General features: G+C 53.2%; 1 protein-coding gene across 1 annotated transcript in view; it reads right to left on the bottom strand.

The window, feature by feature from the left end:
• Positions 1-9,929: 9,929 nt before the first annotated feature.
• LOC144951392 (uncharacterized) overlaps positions 9,930-19,939 on the bottom strand; it is a 54,864-nt gene continuing 44,854 nt past the window's right edge. Inside the window, exons 6-9 of the mRNA XM_078881631.1 lie at positions 17,235-17,909; positions 16,999-17,015; positions 15,998-16,477; positions 9,930-12,040 (exon numbers count right to left, since the gene is read on the bottom strand). Of these exons, the coding sequence (XP_078737757.1) occupies positions 11,797-12,040; positions 15,998-16,477; positions 16,999-17,015; positions 17,235-17,909 (1,416 nt within the window). The 3' untranslated portion in view covers positions 9,930-11,796. The remainder of the gene's footprint in view (positions 12,041-15,997; positions 16,478-16,998; positions 17,016-17,234; positions 17,910-19,939) is intronic.

The following is a 19,939-nucleotide window of genomic DNA, read 5'->3' as shown; positions in this document are numbered from 1 at the left end:
GGCCAAATGCCCTTAACGCGCGACGTCGAGTCGAAGTGTGGAGAGCGGGGAAAGCCGGAGGACCCGGAGAAAAAATCCACGCGACCACGGGGAGAGAGAGACACCGCAAACTCCAAATATACAGCAGCAGGCGTCAGGGTCGGGATCAAACCCACGACCTCCTGTAGACCAGGCGAGGTAGTTAACATCTCTTAGCCACCGTGATGATGATGATGAGAAAGAGAGACACGCAAACTCCAAATATACAGCAGCAGGCGTCAGGGTCGGGATCGAATCCACGACCTCCTGTAGACCAGGCGAGGTAGTTAACATCTCCTAGCCACCGTGATGATGATGAGAGACACGCAAGCTACAAATATACAGCAGCAGGCGTCAGGGTCGGGATCAAACCCACGACCTCCTGTACACCAGGCGAGGTAGTTAACATCTCCTAGCCACCGTGATGATGATGAGAGAGAGAGACACGCAAACTCCAAATCTACAGCAGCAGGCGTCAGGGTCGGGATCGAATCCACGACCTCCTGTAGACCAGGCGAGGTAGTTAACATCTCCTAGCCTACCGCGGCACAGGCGATGAGGCCGGTTGGCTACGTGCGGTGCGTGAAGAGGCTCTACACAGACGCAGCAGACAGCCGCCTCACTTCCTACAGAACAATCGCGCATGCACAGCACGGGAAACAGCTGCCGCGTGGAGGGGAGGCGACTTCTCTTGCACCCCCCCCCTCCTCCTTCTCCCCCCCCTCCTTCTACCCCCCCCTCCTTCTACCCCCCCTCCTTCTACCCCCCCTCCTTCTACCCCCCCCTCCTTCTACCCCCCCCTTCTTCTTCCCCCTCCTCCTTCTACCCCCCCCTCCTTCTACCCCCCTCCTGCTAGCCCCGTTCCTTCTCCCCGTCCTCCTCATTCCCCCCTTCTTCTACCCCCCTCCTTCTACCCCCCCTCCTTCTACCCCCCCCTCCTTCTCATCCCCCTCCTTCTACCCCCCCCCTCCTTCTCATCCCCCTCTCCTACCCCCCTCCATCTATCCCCTCCTCCCCCTCTCCTTCTACCTCTACCCCCTCCTTCTATCCCCCCTCCTCCCCCCTCCTCCTCCCCCCTACTCCTCACCCCCCCCCCCCCACCTGAGTACTGTGAATGTGTCTGCAGGTTCACTCTCCAACACACGCAGCGGTGAGGGCTGAAGCGGCAACTCATCGGCAATGTTTGTTGACGTGACAAACCCTTCACTCAGTGGGCTGTGTTCGGGCGGTGGCGGGTTTCACGACGCATTTATATTTTGAAGGCGAAAGGGGCCGTCCATAAATGACGTCACGCGATTTTGGACGATTTTTGACCCCCCCCCTCGTCACACAGCGTCACAAAAAGTCAGACCCCCCCTCAAATATGACGTCACAAAGCTCTGCCCCCCCCCCACCCCCGAAACCATATTTCCATTTTTTTAATAAAACATGCTTCAAATCGCTTTAAACTATTGTCATGTTAGTGCGTATTTAATGTGGCACTGCACTCTGATGTTGTAGGAGTGTTGTTATAACAATTAGTGTTGTGATAACAATTCTCCCCCACCCTAGGTGCGTGACGTCATTTATGGTCGCCCCCAAAGCGTAAGAGTTCAGCTGGCGCGGTGCATCAACATCGCCACTGGGGAGACAAAGGCGGCCGGGCGTGGTGCTGGCCACCCACCACCTCCTTAGAGTGCCGTGCCGGCCTTCACAGCTGCTGCTACTCGCTAACAGCACTTGCCCCAACGGTCTGTTAAGGCTATACGGGGGATCTTTGTATGTTGATTTTGGGAGTGCGGGGAGCGGTGGTAGCGTAGTGGTGAGCGCGCTACACTACAAACCGGTAATCAGAGTTCGATTCCTTCACTAGTCCAGAGCTGTCAACCCTACACTACACTATACACTACACTATACACTACACTATACACTACACTATACACTACACTATACACTACACTATACAATACTATACACTACACTATACACTACACTATACACTACACTATACACTACTATACACTACACTATACAATACTATACACTACACTATACAATACTATACACTACACTATACAATACTATACACTACACTATACAATACTATACACTACACTATACACTACACTATACAATACTATACACTACACTATACAATACTATACACTACACTATACAATACTATACACTACACTATACACTACTATACACCACACTATACACCACACTATACACCACACTATACACCACACTATACACTACACTATACACTACTATACACTACTATACACTACACTATACACTACACTATACACTACTATACACTACACTATACACTACACTATACACTACACTATACACTACACTATACACTACACACTACTATACACTACACTATACACCACTATACACCACACTATACACTACACTATACACTACTATGCACTACACTATACACTACACTATACACTACACTATACACTACTATGCACTACACTATACACTACACTATACACTACACTATACACTACTATACACTACACTATACAATACTATACACTACACTATACACTACACTATACACTACACTATACACTACACTATACACTACACTATACACTACACACTACTATACACTACACTATACACCACTATACACCACACTATACACTACACTATACACTACTATGCACTACACTATACACTACACTATACACTACACTATACACTACTACATACCTGTCAACCCCTTATCAGTGCCCTCCCTTATTACAGACTCAATTCAGACCTCAGTGGTCACCCCACGTGCCCCTTATGAATCTCGACGTTCATCCTACAAAGCCCCATCACAAGGGAGAAACACAAACAAACAGACACGTGGTTTTTTGGCTGCCCGCATTGAAACGGCTGTTCGCCGTGCGGGCCTGAAAACTCAATTCCCCTGTACAGGAATCCGGGGTAAACCCCCCATGGGTTGACAGCTACGAAATTTACTTTTACTTTCTTGGTTGACGGGGGGGGGAGATACCCTGACCCCGTGACCCTTAATCACTCAAAAAAACGACGTCTAAATATCCTCGCGGTATGCCCTAGAGATGTCGAGAAGGGGCTGTTTTTGAAACTCGCGATACAACGATCTGTGTGCGCGCTGTCCCTCCTGGAGGGAGCTGGCGGGGAGGGAAGTGGAGGCGACGAGGGGAGACACACCCAGAGAGACACGCACACATAGACACACACACAGATACACACACACACACATACACACAGAGACACACCCAGACAGACACAGACAAACACAGACACACACAGACACAGACACACATAGACACAGACACACACACACAGACACACCCAGACAGACACAGACACACACACAGACACGCACAGACACACACACAGATACACACACACACAGACACACACACAGAGACACACACACACATACACACAGACACACACAGACAGACAAAGATCTCCCCGTATGTTGGGGCAAGTGCTGCTAGGAGGGAGAAAAACAACCTATCAAGGCTGGCACGGCACGCGATGGGGGTGGGGGGGTCGCGACCACCACCATCACCAAAAGGCAAAGATCCCCCGTATAGCCTTCAACATACTGTTGGGGCAAGTGCTGCTAGCGAGCACCTATGAAGGCAGACACGGCACGCGAGGGGGTGGGTGGCCAGCACCGCGCCCGACCGCCTTTGTCTCCCCAGTGGCGATGTTTATTAAACACCGCACCAGGTATTAATTTGAGGCTGAGTCGACCTAGGGGAGGCCCGGGACCGGTTCAAATAATCGTCACTGGTGTTGGCCGTGAGCGGGAATCGAACCCGGGTCGCCAGGTTACACGCACGCACGGGTACACGGATTTCTCACGGCTCATTCATGTCTCGGCCCACGGATTCACAGTCAAGTTTAAGTGAAGGCCGTCACAACATCAACAACATCAACAACATCATAATCATCATCATCACCGTGGCCGGAATGACATTGTCTCATCTCTCTCTATTTAAACTGACACTTTCTCTAAAGAAAACAAAGATCCCCCGAATAGCCTGAACAGACTGTTGGGGCAAATGTTGTTAGCGAGCACCTATGAATACAACACACGTGAAAAATGTGAGTCTATGGGTCTCTCTGTGAGTCTATCGATCTCTATGTGAGTCAATATGTGAGTCCGTGGATCTCTGTGTGAGTCTATGGGTCTCTATGTGAGTCTGTGGATCTCTGTGTGAGTCTATGGGTCTCTATGTGAGTCTGTGGATCTCTGTGTGAGTCTATGGGTCTCTATGTGAGTCTGTGGGTCTCTATGTGTGAGTCTATGGATCAATGTGAGTCTATGGGTCTCTACGAAAGCTGAAAAATTAAATAAAGGACGTGGCTTCGGAGAGTAGCGCCACAGCGGCTATGAGATGTTAACTACCTCGCCTGGTATACAGGAGGCGTGGGTTCGATCCCGACCCTGATACCTGCTGCTGTATATTTGGAGTTTGCGTGTCTCTCTCTCTCTCATCATTATCACGGTGGCTAGGAGATGTTGACTACCTTGCCTGGTGCACAGGAGGTCGTGGGTTCGATCTCGACCCTGATGCCTGCTGCATATTTGGAGTTTGCGTGTCTCTCTCTCTCATCATCATCATTATCACGGTGGCTAGGAGATGTTAACTACCTCGCCTGGTCTACAGGAGGTCGTTGGTTCGATCCCGACCCTGACGCCTGCTGCTGTAGATTTGGAGTTTGCGTGTCTCTCTCTCTTCCCGTGGTCGCGTGGATTTTTCTCCGGCTCCTCCGGTGTTTCCCATCCACATTTAAAATCAACGTCACGCGTTCAGAGTATTTGGCTGCTGTAAATTTCCACGATGAGCCACCTCATCTGTGATATCCAGGTCGCTTCTGAAAAAAATATCTACATAACTTGGTTCAGTAAAAAAATAATTGGTTTTTTTTAATACACGCATTTATCTATCTTCATTCCCGTTTCTCAAATCACAATCGCAAGAATGTTTTACGCTGCCATTTTGATTTGCTAAGATTTTTTGTTTTTTTTTATTTCTCTCATCTGTTATTTGTTATTGATTTAGTTCACCGCGACTTTGTTTGGGGCGGTGATTGATTTTTGTTGTTGTTGTTGTTGATGAAAACCGGGCTTGAAAAGAGAGCTTTTTGGCTCACAGGGCGATTCAAAATAAAATTGAACTCAGTGGAGCCAGCACATTCCGTCTGCGCATTATTGTCGGGTCAACCACCAAAGACAAAGGTCTCCCGTGTAGCCTCAACAGACTGCGGCGGGCAAGTTCTGTTTAGCGAGTAGCACCTAAGACGGCCGGCAGTGTGGCACACGAGGCTGGGCGTAGGTGACCAGCACCGCCCGGCCGCCTTTGTCTCCCTTTGTGGCGTTGTACGCTGCGCTACGAACCCAGCGACCCGAGTACCGATTCCCGCTCACTGCCAGCGCCAGTGACGATTATCCGAACCGGTCCTGGGACTCCCTTTGGTCAACTCGGACTCAAATGAGTTCCTGGCGCGGTGCGTAAAAACATCGCCGCTCAGGTGCGGCCCAACCGCGCTGATCGGAGTTGTGGGATAGAGAGAGGCAGAGGGGGGGAGGGGACATCAAACACAAAAAGCAGTTCTAAAGAAATGAGTTTGCACATCTAGACGATGACGATGATTTTAAAATCGCGTAGTCTCCAGGCGGCGTCCTAGCATCAGAGGGAAGAGCGTTCCAGACGGCCGCAGAGGCGCAAACGTGAGAGCGCGCGACGAAGCGTGTGGTGTAAACACATTGTCCTGCGGAGGGAGCTGCTAGGAACGTTGGGTTGCTCGGTCAATGGCCAGGGTCAACGGCGGCGTGGTGTATTCCGCAAATATGGCCGACTGTGAGGGCGGGCACAAGCCGGCGTGAGTAGGTTAAACGTTGAGTTTTATAAGGGCACCACGGGGTGAGCAGCCCCTTCCCATCCCATGCCTCGACTCCCACACAGGAAGCTGGCGGCCACTGCATCACCATCACCCTCCACACCCCCCACCCCGACCCCGTGTCCCCGTTCGGTCGTTTCGCTCGTGGTCACAACAACAACCAGCAGCAGCAGCAACTTCATCAGGCGGTTTGCCAGAATTGTGAGGAAGTCTTCCTGCTTCCGGTCTTAACTAGAGGAGGAAAGGTGATGTCACCACTGTGGTGAGCCTGCCAGGGTGTTCCCCCCACCTGCTCCGGGGTTGCCCCCCGACCTCTGCATTTAGAAACAACATCGGGCGTTGAGTCCCCAAGTATTCGGGCTGCTGCTGCTGCTGTAGATTTCCGCGTGATAATGAGCCTACTTCCGTTGAGCTATCATTTGTGATGACCAGGTCGCTTCTGCAATAAAAAAAACAGCGCTACATAGCAGCTCAGCGGGGACCTTAAGTGGTAAAAAAAATATCTAGATTTTATACCTACGTGACTTTACCGAAAGAACCAGAGTATGGTAAAAAAAATATCCAGATTTTATAGCTATGTGACTTTACCGAAAAAAACAGAGTATGGTAAAAAAAATATCCAGATTTAATACCTACGCGACTTTACCAAAAGAACCACAGAGTATGGTAAAACAATATCTAGATTTAATACCTACGCGACTTTACCGAAAGAACCACAGAGTATGGTAAAACAATATCTAGATTGAATACCTACGCGACTTTACCGAAAGAACCACAGAGTATGGTAAAACAATATCTAGATTTAATACCTACGCGACTTTACCGAAAGAACCACAGAGTATGGTAAAACAATATCTAGATTTAATACCTACGCGACTTTACCGAAAGAACCACAGAGTAAGGTAAAAAAAATATCTAGATTTTATACCTACGCGACTTTACCGAAAGAACCACAGAGTATGGTAAAAAAATATCTAGATTTAATACCTACGCGACTTTACCGAAAGAACCACAGAGTATGGTAAAAAAATATCTAGATTTAATACCTACGCGACTTTACCGAAAGAACCACAGAGTATGGTAAAAAAAATATCTAGATTTAATACCTACGCGACTTTACCGAAAGAACCACAAATCACAGAGTAAGGTAAAAAAAATATATAGATTTTATACCTACGCGACTTTACCGAAAGAACCACAGAGTATGGTAAAAAAATATCTAGATTTAATACCTACGCGACTTTACCGAAAGAACCACAGAGTATGGTAAAAAAATATCTAGATTTAATACCTACGCGACTTTACCGAAAGAACCACAGAGTATGGTAAAACAATATCCAGATTTTATACCTACGTGACTTTACCGAAAGAACCACAGAGTATGGTAAAAAAAAATCTATAAAACGTTGTTGAGTTGCAGGTTTGGTCTTGGGTCAAATTCAACGCAAACCCGCAGCGAGCGATCTGCAACGTGACTGCGCCCCCCTCCAACTCCACTAAAAACTTGCCCCCCACTACCCACGACTCACAACCACCTCCTCCCTCCCTCCCCCCAAGATTATGAAGACGCTGTACAGAAACAGGGGGTTGGTGGGTGGGGGGGGTGGCGAGTATTTATTTCATAGACACGAGAAGAGGGCAGCCAGTCGATCATCAGGCAGAGCAACATTGGGGGGAAGAAAGTCAAAATGTTGACGAGCCCTGCACTTGGGAGACGGCATGGATGGCGGTGGAGTCTCCCTCCACTTCCTCCATCCATCCCTCCCTCCCCTCCTCCCTCCCCTCCCCTCCCTCCCTCCCATCCTCCCCTCCCTCCCACAGATGTCCGGTAACGGCGGCGGGGGAGGTCATAAAAGTCGTCACCGCACGAGAAAACGAACACATTCCTGCGGAGGGAGCTGGTAGGAACGTTGGGTTGCTCGGTCAATGGCCTGCAGGGTCAACGGCGGCGTGGTGTATTCCGCAAATATGCCCGACTGTGAGGGCGAGCACAAGCCGGCGTGAGTAGGTTAAACGTTGAGTTTTATAAGGGCACCACGGGGTGACCAGCCCCTCCCCACCCAGCCCCACCCCTCCCCCCACCCAGCCCCTCCCCTCCCCCCACCCAGCCCCTCCCCTCCCCCCACCCAGCCCCTCCCCACCCCCCACCCTGCCCTTCCCCTGTGGGCTGGTGGAACCAGGAGGTTCCTACCAGTAAAACCCCGCTGCTCTGAGAACAGCAGAACTGGTGTTTGTGTTTCGTTTGCCGTCCTTCCCCCACGCCCCCTCCCCCCCCCCCAAATCCGGAGCGAAAGAAGTTCAACACGCGTACATTACTCACGTGACCGGCACCGGGCAGTACATAATACTCCGATTGATGCCCCTGCTGTTGTGGAGTGACTCATGCAGCCAGCTATGGCTGCAGGGTTTTGGTAGTACGTGTTGTTTATGCCATTTATTGTGAAAATTCCGTCACAGTTCCTATGATTGCTTTTTCATTGCTTTCATAGCTTTATTTTTGTGATTTCGAAAAGTGTATTGGTTTGGCCATGTTTGTTTGTTGTAGTACAGAGTTAGACTGATGGCCTTAATCTAAGTTGTCTTGTGGTTGTTGTTGTTTGACTTGCATCCCACTGGGATTTTTGCACACAGTGTTGGTGTACGGTGCTTTTTTCTGCAATATTTTGCTGTCTTTTCTTGGATTTTCTGTTTGCACTTAGTCGCATATTCACTTTAAGATGTTTTTTGTTTTGTTGCGGTTGCACCCGATTCAAGAGCCGAATGGCTTCACAGGGCTACACCTAATAAATGAACTTGAACTTGCCTCGCACACTCTGAGATTGTCGGGGTTGGCAGCGTGTCAATCACCACACACACACACACAATGTTTTTTTATTATAACTTTATTTTACACGGAGCTTACGCAGCTCTTTTAAATTTCAGAAGCGACCTGAGCCATCACAGATGACGGCTCATCATCATCATCATCGTGTGGAAATGTATAAGCAGCCAAATATTATAAACGCGTGATGTTGATTCTAAATGTGGAGGTAGTTAACATCTCCTAGCCACCGTGATGATGATGAGAGAGAGAGAGACACGCAAACTCCAAATATACAGCAGGCATCAGGGTCGAGATTGAACCCACGACCTCTTGTAGACCAGGCGAAGCAGTTAACATCTCACCACGGGGAGAGAGACACGCAAACGCCAAATATACAGCAGGCGTCAGGGTCGAGATTGAACCCACGACCTCCTGTAGACCAGGCGAAGCAGTTAACATCTCACCACCGTCGGTACGGAGAGCGTGTGTCGAGTGGGAGACTTTCACGAGCCACTCGAGGACCTGGATTTTAAGTCGCAGGCGTTCCGGTATCCATCCTGGGAAGGGGATGTCAACTCCCACCGCGTTGAGACACGAGGGGGGGGGGCCCCCACTGTGAGCCCCCCACTGTGAGCCCCCCCCCCACCCCCTCCCATACCTCTTCCGGGTCTAAAATATCAAAAAAAACCACAACGTTAGTCCTGAGATTACATCGTTTGTGTATATATGTGTGTATGCGTGTGTCTGTGTGTGTACGTGGGGAGCGGTGGTGTAGCGGTTAGCGCGCTGCGCTACGAACCTGGCGACCCGAGTTCGATTCCCGCTCACGGCCAACACCCAGCGGCGATTATCTGAACGGGTCCTGGGCCTCCCCTAGGTCGACTCAGCCTCAAAATGAGTACCTAGTGCGGCGTGTAGTAACCATGGCCACCCACCCCCTCGTGTGCGCTGTGCCGGCCTTCGTAGGTGCTACTCGCTAACAGCACTTGCCCCAACAGTCTGTTACAGGCTACACGGGAGATCTTTGTCTTGTGTACAACAAAATAAAGACAAAGATTCCCCCCCCCAACCGCCCGCATAGCCTCAAGAGACTGTTGGGGCAAGTGCTGTTAGCGAGCAGCAGCGCCTATGCAGGCCGGCACTGCGGCACACGAGGGGGTGGGTGGCCATGGTTACTACACGCCGCACCAGGTACTCATTTTGAGGCCGAGTCAACCTAGGGGGAGGCCACGGACCGGTTCAGACAATCGTCACCGGGTGTTGGTGGCGGGAATCGAACTCGGGTCGCCAGGCTCGTAGCGCTAACCGCGCCACCACCACTCCCCACACAGCACACGTGCACACACAGACAGTGGTGAGATTTTATACGTGACAAGAGAGACATGGACTCTCACTGGCCCAGGATGTGTACGTATATTAAAAAAAACTGGTACAATTTACAGCCCTTTGATCGTCGTCAAATCCACCGCTGGATGAAGGCCCCCCCCCCCCCCTTAGCTTCGACCATACTTCGCTGGTCGGTGCGGGTTTGGCGAGGGATGCCGCTGAGACGAAGGCACCAGGAGGGGGTTCGCACCCCGAGTGAAACGGCGACACCATACCAAGCGGTGTGGGAGGGGAAGAGATAACAGTGTCACAAAAAATTAACCCGTAAAAACAAAGTTTTTCACTATAAATCCTTTATATGCGTGGCGGCTAGAGTCCTCTCGTCCTCTGGCTTGAGATGGCTGCCACCTATGGGTCAGATGATTGCCTGCCACCATTAAGCAATTGGTAATTACATATAATTTTTTTATCCTAAAAAGTGTAAAATTTAGGAAAAAATTTCACGAAAATAAATTGTCACGCACAACGAGTCTGTGTGCAAAATGTCAGCTCGATTGGATCACGGGAAGTGGGTAAAAAAACGACCGAAAGATTTGCACGGTCATAAGCGCACAAAAGCAAGCAATCAAGTGAACTTAATATAAAGGATTTAAAAAACTACATTTTGTTTTCCTGGGTAGTATGTGATATTTCCTAAGTGCTTATGCCTCAAAAGTACAGACAATGGCTATTATTCCCCCACAAAACTTTGCTTTTGTGACCAGGACAGTGATATTTTGAAATGTACCTCTTGTCGATGAGAACACGCGGTGTGCATTTGTGTCTCTTCGTTCACGTAATGTCCTTGTCACAAAAGCAAAGTTTGCGGGGAATAATAGCCATTTTTAAAATACTTCTTAGGCATAAGCAATTAAAAAACATCGTGAAATTTGCGCAAAGTATTCCAGCCCGCGGAGGAATTTGTCGTTTTTCGTTGTTTATGATTACGAGCAGACGCTGCGTCGACGAGCGCCGTCGCTCGCCACCACGGCGCTTGTGCCAGGCTAGGTGCACGTTGACGTTACAAAGACAAAGGGCCCCCCCTCCCCTGTATAGCCTCACTGCTGGGCGACGGCCTCGCCCACACCACTGCTGTACACGAACCGTGGGGGGGGGGTCATCCGACCAGACCTCCCAACGCAGGTCTGACAAGTGTTGGTGGAGGTGAAGGGCTGTTGCGGAACCTGCAAGTTCGACAAACGGAGATTTTTCCGTTCAACCCGCAGGCTTCCGCGACCAATATCACCCGTAACGGGTTCTTTGGGTGAGATCGCGTAAATATTTACGCGAAACCCCAAAAAAACCCTCTATGATGGGAGATTTTTCCCGTAGGAACGTGGGGGCATTGACAGGGCTTGCCCGGAACCGCCAACGGGACTTCCGAGCGCAGGCTGGTCACGGTGTCAACGTCGATGTCTCAATCGTGGAGATGTCTCACGTTCCCACACCCCCCTCCCCCCCCCCGGCTTCATCACCGTCCTCCGTGCCAAACCGCATCCTCCACCACCGCATCTTCCTCGTCCTCCACCTCGTGCGCTCCTTCCTGGTTCGCGTTGCTCCATTCCCTGAGTGTTGTCGATGAACAATCCTCATCACTGATCACGAATCATCATCGAACGCGTTGCTGCTCTTGTTGTTGTTTTCACAACGTAGAAATGTTCGTGCACCCCTTCCAACCCACCGCCCCCCCCCCTCTCCCGGGGGTTCCCGCGCTAGCGGTCGGCCGAGCGCTGGCGCAGCATGCAGCTCGGCGACTCCATCTCCTCCGGCGCGTCCCCCGCCGAGCCCTGCCCGGCGTCCTGCGCAGAGCCTTGGGCCGCCGGCTCGGGCGTGAAGTGGAGAATCCGCGGCGGCGGGCGCAGGAGGCTGATGGGACAGAAGGCCGTGTCGCTCTTGATGACGAAGTTCACTTTGTTCTTGTCCGGGCAGAAGATCGAAGGGATCTCCTTGTGTTGCCTGCACAAGGAGAGTAGTGGGGGGGGGGGGGGCGGGGGGGCGGCACACACGGAGGAGATGATGTCACCGTAACGATCATCATCGTCGCCGTAGCGACCATCGTCGCCGTAGCGACCATCGTCGCCGTAGCGACCATCGTCGCCGTAGCGACCATCGTCGCCGTAGCGACCATCGTCGCCGTAGCGACCATCGTCGCCGTAGCGACCATCGTCGCCGTAGCGACCATCGTCGCCGCCGTAACGACCATCGTCGTCGCCGTAACGACCATCATCGTCGCCGTAACGACCATCATCGTCGCCGTAACGACCATCATCGTCGCCGTAACGACCATCATCGTCGCCGTAACGAGCATCATCGTCGCCGTAACGACCATCGTCGCCGTAACGACCATCGTCGCCGAAACGACCATCGTCGCCGTAACGACCATCGTCGCCGTAACGACCATCGTCACCGTAACGACCATCGTCGCCGTAACGACCATCGTCACCGCACACGAGGTCACACCCCGTTACCGTCGTAGGCAACGGGTCATTTTCGAGAATCGGCCGCAATTATCAAATGCACTGCTAGATGAAGGTGTGTGTACTGTGTGTGTGTACGGTGTGTGTACTGTGTGTACGTACGGTGTGTACGTACTGTGTACGTACTGTGTGTGTACTGTGTGTGTGTACTGTGTGGACTGTGTTTGTGTACTCTCTGTGAACTGGACTCCCATGGTAAACTGGATTCCCATGGTGAAGTGGGCTTCCACGGCACGTCAGGGGCGGCCCGAAACTGCCGTTGACCTCCGCGTGACCCCTTCCCCCCCCCCCACCACCAAACCCACCCCCCCCTCCCCGTCCCGCGTTTGCAAAGTGCACACTTCCCTTCCGCAAGGACATTTAATCTCCCGTCGTTCCGCACCGCAACCCGGCCCAGCGTCACGGCTTGTGCTTCCCCAACAGCAGCCAGCCCCCCCCCCCTCTCTGTCTACCACATCACCATCATCGTCGTCATAATAACACGGCGAGGGGAAGGGGGGAGTGGTGGCGCAGCGGTTAACGAGCACAGCGCCATGGGGACCTGACAAACAGCAGAGTTGTATTCTCAGGCGCGCGAGTTCCGAATCGGTCGTTGCGAGCGATACCGAAACTGGTCCCGGGGTTTTCTCCTAGGTCGACTCGGCCTTAAATGAGTTCCCGGCGCGCCGTGCGTTCACCGGCTGCGAAGACAGCGGAGTGTGTCCGTGCAAACCCATCCGTGCGGCTCTTTTGAGTGTTGACCTCACGGCGACCTCCGGATCACCTGGACGCTACCTTCGCCGCAACTTGCGATTAATATCACCGGTTATTTGTGTCTGCATTGTATCTGCAGTGCCGTATTCACCGCATTTCTATCGCATTCGATTCGTACTTTGCGAGCGTGGCTTACAATTTATTTTGTTAAACGTACGACGAGATGTGAACTACCTCGCCTGATATACAGGAGGTCGTGGGTTTGGAGTTTGCACGTATTTATTTGGAGTTTGCCTGTTCTCACTCTCCCCGTGGTCAAGTGGATTTTTCCCTCCGGCTCCTCCGGTTTTTCCCTCCACATTTAGAATGAACGTCGCGCGTTCAGAGCAATTTGGTTGCACTAGATTTAGACAAAGGCCCAACTTGGATGAGCTGTCATTTGTGGTGGCCAGGTCGCTTCTGAACAAGAACTACAACACAGCTCAGTGCGGCCGGACACCTGGTGAAAGGTGAAATAAAAACATTGTTGTTACTAGTGATAGGTGTTTACCCTTTCAACTGGTACAAAAACTGACACCTTTATACAAGGCATCATGTTTGCAATAACCACAACACAAGCAGCCAAAATGCAAACAAAAAGAAACAACTCTGATGATGATAATGACATGCACTGTCCTTGAAGTTGATTGGTCCACACCCGAGACAGCTTTTCTTAGAGCTTAGTCTCCATTGATGTTGGACCAGATGACGCCAAAAGGCGTACATTCAAGGACAGTGCATATCATTATTATTATCAGAGTTGTTTCTTTTTGTTTGCATTTTGACTGCTTGTGTTGTGGTTATTGCAAACATGATGCCTTGTATAAACATGTCAGTTTTTGTACCAGTTGAAAGGGTAAAAACCTATCACGATATTTTGCCACTGGTAAAGGAGAGGTCTCATCGTGTAAATTGTTTTACTAGTTCAGTTTGAGATTTCTGAGATGGAAAAAGGGGCTCGATGAAAGCTGACATCATCGTCACCGCGAGCACCACCACGAGTCCAGCATTGCCGACCCGTCTCCACCGCGGCGGTGACGCCAATCCCCGGCTCATCCGGCACCACGGGTGGGGGTGGTGGGGGGCGTGGTGGGCAACTCTTGGCGCGACCGCGGGAGAAACGCCACCGCCGCCACCGCACCATGCCCGGCTATTGCCGCGCGTCCGCCGTTACCGCGTGGGCGCGGTGAAAAACACCGGGGGGGGGGGGGGGGGAGGCGATGGTGACAAACGCATTGTAACCCGCGTGCTTGAGGTTTAAATAAATGACCCGGTTTTGTTATTTTTGTTATTTTTCTGGCTCTGGGGTGCGCCCAGTAATCAGGGCCGCTCTTCCTCTGCCCGGAAGAGCGGTGGGGGGGTGGGGGGGGGGTCGAGGGGAGGGTTCGCGGGGGGGGGAGGTGACGGCGAGCGGTCACGTACGTACGTACGCGTGTGGAACTTCTTTCGCACCGTACGTAGCCCAACCGTGCTAATATCGGAGGTGCAGGGGAAGAGACAACAAATTGAAGACGAGAAGCAGTTCCGTAAAGAAATGAGTTTGTCCATCTCAAGTCCACTCCGCTCCCGGTGGCTTCTTCATACCGCGAGGAGGAGCGTTCCTAGACCAGCAGCAGAAGCGTCGCGATGCGGTGACCACCGTCTTGGTTTCGATGGCGAGCAACCAAAAGCCGCTGCCGCAAGGATGACCCGAGTTTGCGCGACGATGGTTTATTGGCTCCTTGATGAAATCGGCTCAAATTAAGCGCAGTGAGAGGGGGGGATGCCCTCTGGCCATGGGAACGTGGAGTTTCCGCCGGTCACTCTCCCGCGCCGGGGCTGCCCAGAGGAGATCCGATGCCGTGACCGAGGGCCCCCCTCCGCTCGAGAAGGAGACAAAACACCGAGGTCGGAGGTGTAAATTCCACGTTCCTATACCGGGGGCCAAAGTGGTACCTATTCTATTGACCCCAGGAGGATGATGAGCAGAGTCAAACCCTCCCAAACAGGATTTAATTCATAATAGGTGTCATTGGGTTAGATCGCGTAAATGTAAAAGTGTGTCGTTAAACCCGCCACCACCCGACACAGCCAACTAGTAAGGGTTGTCACGTAAACAGAACGTGGCCAATTCATCACTAGTTCAGCACTTGTGTATAGTGTAGTGTATAGTAGTGTATAGTGGTGTATGGTGTATAGTGTATAGTAGTGTGTAGTGTAGTGTGTAGTGTATAGTAGTGTATAGTGTAATGTATAGTCAAGTGTATAGTAGTGTAGTGTATAGTGAAGTGTATAGTTGTGTAGTGTATAGTGTAGTGTATAGTAGTGGTGTATAGTGTAGTGTATAGTGTAGTGTATAGTGTAGTGTATACTAGTACACCACCACCGGTTGTGTGTCAGAGAGCCAAGCCACAACATTTACAATCTGAGTAACGACGTTTCGCCAGTAATTACAACCAGCTTCATCAGGCGGACAGCAACCAGATTTGCGCGTCGGGTGGTGGCGGGTTTAACGACACATTTATATATTTTACGCGATCCGACCCAAAAAAACCCTCTTATGGATGATATTTGGTCGCGAAAGCCTCCTTGCTGCTACGCGTTAAACCGAGGATTGAATTCGCAAGTAGAATTGGGCTAGCGGACCCGGGGGCAGGCACCAGGGGGGCGAGTGCACCGCTGTTGCTGCTGTGCGTGCGTGCGCTGGCGTGCGTGCGTCTCTTACTGCGTCTCCTCGAACGCCGTGACTCGCTCGCAACCCTCGGGAGGCTCGCGCATGAACGTGTAGCTGTGGTTGGGCTTGGGCGACGAGACGTATTTGGGCAGCGGGGAGCCGCCCCTCCCCTCTGGTCCCCCGCCCCCACCTTCTGGTGCGGGGGGGGGCGTCATCATCACGATCACAGCCATCACCACGAACTCGTTAGCACCGTCAACATCACAATCAACAACACCATTGCTACCGTCAACATCACAATCATCTTCACCATCACAATCGTCGTCACCATCATCGCCGTCGCCACCATCACACACACAATCATAAACATCATGATCATTACCACGGTCACCATCAAAGTGATAACCACCACCATCGCCATCACCACCGTCACCATCACAATCATCACCATCCCCCCTGTCATCATCGCCATCATGATGATGATCATCACCAGCACCGACACCGTCACCAGCAGCGCCCGTTACACTGCAGCTGCCCCATCATCACCGGTCGCTGCAGACGCCACGGCATCACGAATAACCCGACACACGTGACGCACACAGTGCCACTCCAACCTCGGCTACAGTCCCGACATTTCCCTGCCCCGTTGGCACTACCGCTGCCCACCTCACACACACGTGCTCACACACACACGTGCGCGCACACACACACACGCACGCGCGCGCACACACACACACGCACGCACGCACGCACGCACGCACGCGCACACACACACGCACGCACGCACGCGCACACACACACACACACACACACGCACGCACGCGCGCGCACACACACACACACGCACGCACGCACGCGCACGCGCGCACACACACACACACACGCGCACGCGCGCACACACACACGCACGCGCGCACACACACACGCACGCGCGCACACACACACACACACGCACGTACACTCACACCTCACCGCACTCTGCAGAACAGGATAGGGGTGGCGGGAGATCACACGGACCCCACGCAGAGAGGCTCCCGAGCCAGGAATCGAACCCAGGCCCCTTGTTTCGCTTGCGAGGCACAACAAGCGTTGCCGCTGCACCGCTACCATCGCCCGGACAAAGATTCCCCGCCCCGTGTAGCCCTCGACAGACTGTTGGGGGCAAGTGTTGTTCGCGAGCGCCTATGAAGGTCGGCACTGCACTCGATGGGTTGCGATGGCCGGCACCACGGCCCGGCCGCCTTTGTCTCCCCAGTGGCGGTGTTCACCACACACCGCACCAGGTACGCGGACCTAGGGGAAGCCTAGTGGAGGCCCAGGACCGGTTCAGATAATCGCCACCGGTGTTGGCCGTGAGCGTGGCTCGAACCTCGGGTTGTCGTGTTTGTAGCACAGCGGAGCGCCAACCTCTACGCTGCCGCTTAACACACCCACAACACAACAACACACCCATAACACAACAACAACACGCACAACAACAACACGCACAACAACACGCACCTCTGTTCACATCATCGACTGCGGCGAGGGCCGTCAATGTCGATGACGACGTCGATGACATCACAACCTGCGCCAGCAGCTGCTGCAGCTGCTGCTGCTTGACCGTGACCGGCGCAGGCAGCGCCGCGGCACCGTGGACGAGCGGAGGCGGAGGAGGGGGAGGGGAACGCTCGGCGAGGTGGTTGCTGTGCTGCTGCTGCTGCTGGTGGTGGTGGTTGTGATGGTGAAGAGCGGCAGCAGTAGCTGCGGCGGGAGGGAGCGGGGGGAGCAGTGCGGGCGACGCGGGGAGCGAGCGGCAGCGTTCGCCGTCGAGCGCCGACGGCGTCTGCGTGTCCACGCTGCGGGTCGCCGTGTTGCTGCCGCCGCCGCTGCCACTGCTGCCGCTGCTGCCGCCGCCGATGCCGGAGTTGGAGCTGCACGGTCGCGTCGGGAGAGGGGCCCGGCGTCCGTCCGGAGCGTCCTGCTGCGAACGCGTGGACGGGGGGGGGGGGGGGGGGGAGATGCGTGGCGGGCAGACAACAACGACCGTCAATGCTGTGGGCGCATGAAGGAGGGCCGTCGCCCGAAACGTCACCCCCTCTTAGAATTACATTTCTCCACTCGAGGCCAGGTTGGCGAGATGTTATCTCCGCCGCCCGTTATGCAGGAGGTCGTGGGTTCGATCCCGACCCTGACACCTGCTGTATATTTGTAGTTCGGGTGTCTCTCTCTCTCATGGATTTTTTTCCGGGTCCTCCGTTTTTCCCGCTCCACGTTTAGAATCGACATCACGCGATCACAGACTATTTGGCCGCTACTATCAATGTCCACGTGACGACAAGCCACTTCGTCGGGCACATCACTTGCGTCCAGGTCGCTTCTGAATAGAGAGCTACGTAGCTCAGTGGGCCTCAACCTGGTGAAATAACAAATCGTGGTTTGTTTTTCACGTCACACGGTTGGGGGGAGGGGGTAGTGGGGGACACGAGCCGGTGGGCGTGGTGGGAGCTCGACACGCCTGGCGCTGGAGGGGCGGAGATGGTCCCTGGCCACGTTGGGAGGGCTCGGCGTGAAACAACAACAACGACGCTGACAACAATGACAACAACGACGCTGACAACAACGACGCTGACAACAACAACGACGACGACAACAACAACGACGACGACAACAACAACGACGACGACGACGACAACTACGCTGACAACAACAACGACGACAACAACGACGACAACAACGACGACGCTGACAACAAAAACTAACTACGCTGACAACAACAACAACGACGACGACAAAAACTACGCTGACAACAACGACGACAAAAACTACGCTGACAACAACAACGACGACAACAACAACAACGACGACGACGACGACAACAACGACAACGCTGACAACAACAGCTACGCTGACAACAACAACAACGACGACAAAAACTACGCTGACAACAACAACGACAACATCAACATCGACAACAACAACGCTGACAACAACAACAACAACGACGACGACAAACCGTGACGATCCTCGTGGAGGCGACGCGGCGACGCAACTCATCTCTCCCGGCCTCCCGAGCCATTACCCTGACCCCTCCCCACACTTTGAAAAACGGAAATGCTCAAAGCAACGGCCGCTTGTTTTTCCGCATAGAACAGAGTGAGGGTGGTCAAACAGCATGCTCGCTGCAATTGTGTGTTTAGTTTGTTGTTTTCCACTGCTCCCCCCCCCCCCCCCCGCATGTCTAATCATTATTAGCAGGGTTGGCTACGTACGGAGCGAAAGAGGTTTAACGTACGTAGCCGCCACGCTGCCGCCCACCCTGCCCGGTGAGGCAGAGGCGGCTAGAGCGAGAGGGGGAGAGAGAGGGGGGGGTAGAGAGAGGGGGGGGTAGAGAGAGGGGGGGTAGAGAGAGAAGGGGGTAGAGAGAGAGGGGGGGTAGAGAGAGGGGGGGTAGAGAGAGAGGGGGGTAGAGAGAGAAGGGGGTAGAGAGAGGGGGGGTAGAGAGAGGGGGGGTAGAGAGAGGGGGGGTAGAGAGAAAGGGGGGTAGAGAGAGAGGGGGGGTAGAGAGAGGGGGGGGTAGAGAGAGGGGGGGGGTAGAGAGAGAGGGGGGTAGAGAGAAAGGGGGGTAGAGAGAAAGGGGGGGTAGAGAGAGAGGGGGGTAGAGAGAAAGGGGGTAGAGAGAGAGAGAGGGGTAGAGAGAGGGGGGGGGTAGAGAGAGAAGGGGGGGTACGAGAGAGGGGGTAGAGAGAGGGGGGGTAGAGAGAGAGAGGGGGGTAGAGAGAGGGGGGGGGGTAGAGAGAGGGGGGGTAGAGAGAGAGGGGGGGTAGAGAGAGGGGGGGGGGGTAGAGAGAGAAGGGGGGGTAGGGAGAGGGGTAGAGAGAGGGGGGGTAGAGAGAGAGAGGGGGGTAGAGAGAGAGAGGGGGGGTAGAGAGAGAGGCGGCTAGAGCGAGAAGGGGTAGAGAGAAAGGGGGTAGAGAGAGAAAGGGGGTAGAGAGAGAGAGGGGGGGTAGAGAG

This window comes from Lampetra fluviatilis, chromosome 62 (assembly GCF_964198595.1).
Source record: "Lampetra fluviatilis chromosome 62, kcLamFluv1.1, whole genome shotgun sequence".
Taxonomy (NCBI): Eukaryota; Metazoa; Chordata; class Hyperoartia; order Petromyzontiformes; family Petromyzontidae; genus Lampetra; species Lampetra fluviatilis.
Note: the sequence above shows the minus strand (reverse complement) of the source record. Positions and strands in the feature narration are given on the sequence as shown.